We start from the raw sequence: 6,786 nt of genomic DNA, 5'->3' as shown, positions 1-6,786 counted from the left end.
TTACTCAAACGTAGACAAAATAAATTGGGAAGACATTGGGCAAGATTAGACAAAGAAGAAGAAAAAGTGGAAAAGTAGGGTTTTGGTCAAATTTTTTTTTTTTTTTTTTACTTACGTTATCCGAAGGGTTGGAAGGTATGGGCACGCCTTGGAGGCTGTAGTCTTCTGACCGTCGCATCTTGACAAAGTCCAAAAGAGTTCCTTCCAGGGCGTGGGCACGTCTTGGAACCCCTAATCTTCTGTTCATCACCACCAAAACAATCAAAATAGAAAAATAGAACTGAAAAATCGCCAAGTAATGAAAAATGACCACAACTGATACTGTAATCCTTGGATTGCCTCCCAAGCAGCGCCTTTCTTTAATATCTTTGGTTAGACACGGCCATTAGCTGTTTAGACCTCACGACTTGGGTTATCAAGAGATATAACTCCACTTGCTCACTATTAAACCCTTCGTAATAAGGTTTAAGACGATGACCATTGACTACGAACTTCTTCTCCGTCTTCAGACTCTAGATTTTCACTGCACCATAATGGAAGATATTAGAAATGACAAATGGACCAATCCAACGCGAACACAACTTATTCGGAAAAAACTTAAGTCTTGAATGATAAAGGAGAACTTTTTGCCCTACGACAAATGACTTCCTTGAGACTTGTTGGTCACGGAAGATTTTGCTCTTCTCCTTATAAATTGCTGAATTCTCATAGGCTTCATTCCTTAGTTCCTCCAACTCTTGTAATTGGAGTTTTCCATGTCCTCCGACATCCATAAGATCCATATTATACCGCTTAAGCGTCCAAAATGCTCGGTGTTCAAATTCCACAAGGAGGTGGCATGGCTTCCCAAAGACTAATCTGTATGGAGATATTCCAATCGGCGTCTTATACGCGGTGCGGTAAGTCCAAAGAGTATCGTCCAACTTCAAACTCCAGTCTTTTCTATCAGGCCGCACCATTTTCTCCAGAATTGACTTAACCTTCCTATTCGATACTTCGGCCTGACCATTCGTTTGTGGATGATAGGGAGTGGACACTTTGTGGAGCACGCCATACTTACGAAACAAAGCCGCAATCGTTTTATTGTAAAAATGGGTGCCCCTGCCACTGATTATAGCTCTTGGCATTTCAAAACGGACAAAAATGTTAGATTTAATAAATTTTGCAACCACTCTCGAATCATTAGTCTGGGTGGCCTTTGCCTCCATCCATTTAAAAACATAATCGACAGCAAAGAGAATGTATAAAATCCAAAATATGAGGGAAAGGTACCTATAAAATCTATACCCCAAACATCAAAAATTTTAACAAATAATATAGGGGTCTGACTCATTTGGTCTCTACGAAAAATATTCTCTACCCTTTGACACTTATCGCAAGATTTACAGAACAAATATGCATCCTTAAAAAGAGTAGGCCAATAAAAACAACTCTCTAACAACTTACGAGTTGTTCGTTTTGGCCCAAAGTGCCCCCCACATGCAAATAAATGACAAAAAGTCAAAATGGAATGGTACTCACCGGCACTTACACACCTCCTTATTACTTGATCCGAGCATTGCCTCCACAGGTAAGGGTCATCCCAAATATAATATTTGGCGTCATTTCTTAACTTATCTCTTCTCGCCTTTGGCCAACCTGAAGGCAATTGATTCGTTACCAAAAAATTTACAATGTCAGCATACCAGGGTACCGATGAATCAATGGCTAGCAATTGCTCCTCGGAAAATGACTCTCTCAACTGCAGATCCTCCTTATTTGTGAGCATACGGCTCAAATGATCAGCCTCCAAATTCTCGGCTCCGCTCCTATCCTTGATCTCTAGATCGAACTCCTGCAGAAGCAAGATCCACCGAATTAGCCTTGGTTTTGCGTCCTTTTTCGCCAACAGGTACCTCAAGACTGCATGATCAGAGAAAATAATTACTTTAACACCCAATAAATATGATCTAAATTTTTCTAGTGCAAAAATAACAGCCAGTAATTCCTTCTCCGTCGTGGAGTAATTAAGTTGGGCTCCGCTCAATACTCTCGATGCATAGTAGATCACGTGCGCCGCCTTGCCTATTCTCTGTCCCAACACGGACCCTATGGCATAATCGCTCACGTCACACATTATTTCAAACGGCAGGCTCCAATCTGGGGATTGAATGATGGGCGGTGACGTCAACGACTCCTTCAATTTATCAAAGGCCACTTTGCATTCATGGGTGAAATTAAATGTCATGTCCTTTTGCAGCAATTTGAACAGGGGTGCTCCTATCTTTGAAAAGTCTTTGATGAACCTCCTGTAAAATCCTGCATGGCCCAAAAAGGAACGTACTTCTCGTACACATACGGGGTAAGGTAGAGCAGAAATAAGATCTATTTTAGATTTGTCTACCTCTATTCCTTTAGCCGATACAACGTGCCCTAAGACAATACCATACTCTACCATAAAGTGACACTTCTCCCAGTTAAGAACCAAGTTAGTTTCTATGCACCTTTTCAGAATTAAAACTAGATTATCAAACCATTCATCAAAACTATCCCCGTATACGCTAAAATCATCCATGAACATCTCGATTATTTTTTCTACATATTCTGAGAAAATACTTACCATGCACCTTTGAAAAGTTGTTGGAGCATTACAAAGACCGAAAGGCATCCTACGGTAAGCAAATGTACCAAATAGGCAGTGAACATTGTCTTTTCCTGGCCCTCTGGTGTTATCGCGATCTGGAAGTACCCTGAAAAATCATCCAAAAAATAATAATAAATACGATCAAATAATTTTTCTATCATCTGATCAATAAAAGGGAGAGGGAAATGGTCCTTTTTCGTCACAGAATTTAGCCTCCGGTAGTTAATGCACTGACGCCAGCCAGTAGCTTTCCTAATCGGAATCATGTCACCCTCCTAATTCTCCTCTACAATCACTCCCGTTTTTTTCGGGACCACTTGGACGGGGCTCACCCAAGGACTGTCCGAAATAGCAAAGATAATCCCCACCTCTAGGAGTTTAAGTATCTCCTTTTTCACAACTTCCATCATCAGGGGATTTAACCTCCGTTGTGCCTGTCTTAATGGTTTCGCATTATCCTCGAGCCTTATCCGGTGCATGCATAGGGACGGGCTTATCCCTTTGATATCTGCTATGCTCCACCTGATCGCCTCCTTATGATCCCTAAGGAGTCGCATCAGTTTTTCCTCTTGATTTGGAGATAAGTGTGCGGAAATGATTACCGAAAGTGTCTCTCGATTTTCCAGAAATGCGTACTTCAGATGTCTCGAGAGAGACTTTAATTCTAATTCCGGTGCCTGCACAACTGATGGCAATAATTTTGCATGAGTTTCTGGCACAAAAAGCGAAGTAAGCTCATACGTTGGAGGGATGGTTGGAAGTGAATGTAAGGCTCAACTGCATGGTGTAACTCATCCCTCATGTCCACATTAGGGGTTACTCCCAACTCGAGATGCTTGATCAACGCCATTTTCAGTGCGTTTTCACTATCCAGTTCGAAAGTTTCCTGTACAATGGGCTTAAGAACACTCAACGCAAAAACTGAGTTAGACTCCTCTGGTTACTTCATCGTCTAAAAAATATTAAAGTTTATAGTTTTGCCATCAAACTCCATTGATAAAGTTTCCTCATTCATATCTATTTTAGTCCTGGCAGTGCTAAAAAACGATCTACCTAACAAAATAGGTGACGGATTTAACGACTTTTCATCTCCCATATCCAGGATATAAAAATCTACAGGAAAGACTAATTCATTTACCTGAACCAAAACATTCTCAACTAGCCCCTCTGGGTAAGCATTAGTGCGGTCGGTTAGTTGGATTATAATGGCCGTTTCTTTTAATGGCTCAAGATTCAGGGACGCATAAATGATTTTTGGCATCACGTTGATTGACGCCCATAAATCCAACATGACTCTCCTGATCGGTGTATTTCCTATCTTACAAAGGATGATAAATATACCTGGATCCCCACATTTGGGTGGGAGTTTTCTTTGGAGTATGGCTGATACATTTTCTCCTATCGCTACTCTTTCATCCCTTCTCAACTTTCTCTTATGGGTGCACAAGTTATTGAGAAATTTCGCGTACTTCGGTACTTGCTTGATTGCATCCAACAAAGGAATGTTGATCTCCACTTTTCGGAACACGTCCAGGATCTCTTTCTCTTTCTCCGCCTTCTTCGATTTCTCCAACCTGCATGGAAAAGGAGGTAAATTAGATTTAATAGGAATTGATGGAGCAAGAGTTATCTTAGGGTCTCTATGAATGTGCCCTTCTTCTTCAATATCCTTTTCTATCTTCTCCTCACTTTTGCTTTTCGAATTTACCAACTTAGGTCCCTCTACCTCTTTGCCACTCCTTAATGTCATGGCACTTACATTCTTGAGATTTGCCACGGATTGTGATGGCAATTTCTCATAAACGTGGGACTCCAGGCGATTAATGGCTGTTGCCATTTGACTCATTCGAGTCTCCATATCTTTCATGCCTGCTTTGGTGTCCTGCTGGAATTGAGTAGTGCTCGCGACTAGGGTCCTAGTCTCCTGCTGGAGCTGAGTGATAGTCGTGGGCAAGCTCTTAACAATCTCCTCCAAGGAACTTCCTGAGTTGGAGGACGAGAGTTGAGACTTTTGTTGCCAAGGTTGCTGAAATCCTGGTAGGCGATTGGAGAATGAATTCTGTGGCCTATTACCATAGCTAAAATTGGGGTGATCTCTCCAACCCGAATTGTACTTGTTGGAGTATGGGTCGTACTGCTTACAGGGCGCGGGCACGCCTCCAACCATGTTCACTAGTTCAGCCCATCCTCTTGCAACATAGGGCATGACTCAGTGGGGTGGTCCACATTTGTGCAGATTCCAGAGGCCTTTGCTTGGTGCCCGTTTCCCACAGCTAATCGTCGAACAAAAGAAGTCAGCTCCAATAACTGCTGCTGAATGGACGACGTCTCTACCTCATTAACCCTACGGGTAGGGTTACTCTCACGGAAACCAAACTGTTGAGAATTTTTCGCCATTGATTCAATAAGTAGCCATGCTTCCCTTGGTGTCTTGTTCGCCAACCCTCCCCCACTCGCAGCATCAATGATACTCCTATCGGACGCTTGGAGTCCCTCATAAAAGTATTGGATCAATAGTTGTTCACTAATTTGATGCTGTGAGCATCTAGTGCACAACTTATTGAACCTCTCCCAACAGTTGTATAGGGATTCTCCAGGGTACTGTTTAATGCTGCATATCTCTTTCCTTAGACTTGCAGCCCGGGATGCAGGGAAGAATTTTTCCAAAAATTTCTTCTTATGTTTGGCCCATGTTGTGATACTACCTGCAGGTAGGTAGTATAACAAATCATTTGCTGCATCCTTGAGGGCGAAAGGAAAGGCCCTGAGTTTGATCTGCTCCTCAGTAATACCTAGAGGTTTCATACTGGAACATACCACATTGAACTCCTGGATGTGTTTATGAGGCTCCTCACCTGAGAGGTCATGGAACGTGGGTAGGAGGTGAATCAATCCTGACTTCAATTCGAATGAGGTATTTTCAGCCAAAATTGGAAATGTGATGCACAAAGGTTGTTGGGGCAATTCAGGAGAAGCCAACTCCTTTAGTGTTCTTGCATTCGCCATAGGGATGTCCTCTTGGCCTGGGTCACTTAAATTTTCACCACTCAAATTTGTTGACTCGACTTTTTGATTCAGTCTCTGAGATGCAGTGCTAGATTGCTCCTCTCTGAGTTGTCTAGTTTCTTTCATAGTTTGGCGTGCAGTCTTCTCTACTTCTGGATTGAAAATCAATTCACCTGTACAAGAAGAACGAGGCATAAACTAGAAAAAATGCCAGACAAATTCAGAGAAAATAACTTAAAAAGAAACAAAATTAACCAAAACACCGTTCCCCGACAACGGCGCCAAAAATTGACAGGTGCCGAACCTGTGCAATAATAATTACTAAAAAGTCCTAATTACCACCACAATTATTTATAGAACAAATTCAAGTACTAGAGTAGGAACCCTAAGTGTGCAATGAGTTATTTGATTCACCCTATTCCCGAAGGCTTTGCTTGATCCGATATACCAGACTTGTCTATAAAAATATTAAATTTGCATACAGTAGCAAGTAGGGTCGATTCTATAGGGAACGGGTAGGAAGTTATTTCTTTCCAAGTCAATAGAATAAAATTGGGGAATAATTAATGGGATGAAAATAAAAATAAAAATAACAAAATTCAAAAGCTAATTCACCAAGTACAATTTACTTAAAAATAGCAATTAATAAAATTCTACTCAAATGATCAACTTTTCTGGCACGGTCCAATTAAATGTTCATCGATACAAAGATATTTCATCCATTCGTCACTAGGTTGGTTATAGTTATCAACAAAAACTGACAACCAGTTCTTTCTTATTTTTTCGACAGTCAAGGTACGACCATTGACTGTTTTTCTAACCAGAAAATAACCCTAGGTACGACCGTAGGAATTTAATTATCCAATTGCATTAAAACTAAAAAAAACCCAACCCTAACCAATAAACACGCTAAGAGGGTTTATTTAAACCAGATCTTACGTTTTCCCAACATAAAACCAATTATGGTGGTTGCCACTAATTGTCAACTAAACGAATAATTACGGATTCAATTTAATTAACGTGACAGTAGGCTATTTTATTAAATTAAATATCCGACCATTGATACTCAATTAATAAAATAACCATCAATAATTAATCTAGAAAACGCACGAATAGCGACAAGTTGAAAGAAATAATGAAGACTCGATTAGATCTCA

At 40.8% G+C, this 6,786-nt stretch overlaps 1 protein-coding gene across 1 annotated transcript; it reads right to left on the bottom strand.

The window, feature by feature from the left end:
• Positions 1 to 512: 512 nt before the first annotated feature.
• Positions 513 to 4,790, bottom strand: LOC140038419 (uncharacterized). The gene is made up of 5 exons (XM_072083771.1): positions 3,762 to 4,790; positions 3,365 to 3,509; positions 2,600 to 2,729; positions 1,686 to 2,483; positions 513 to 1,272 (listed from the first exon to the last, which is right to left on the bottom strand). Exons 1-5 carry the CDS (start codon positions 4,788 to 4,790, stop codon positions 513 to 515), a joined length of 2,862 nt encoding a protein of 953 aa, XP_071939872.1.
• Between the last annotated feature and the right edge of the window lie 1,996 nt (positions 4,791 to 6,786).

Source organism: Coffea arabica, chromosome 3e (assembly GCF_036785885.1).
Source record: "Coffea arabica cultivar ET-39 chromosome 3e, Coffea Arabica ET-39 HiFi, whole genome shotgun sequence".
Lineage (NCBI taxonomy): Eukaryota > Viridiplantae > Streptophyta > Magnoliopsida > Gentianales > Rubiaceae > Coffea > Coffea arabica.
Note: the sequence above shows the minus strand (reverse complement) of the source record. Positions and strands in the feature narration are given on the sequence as shown.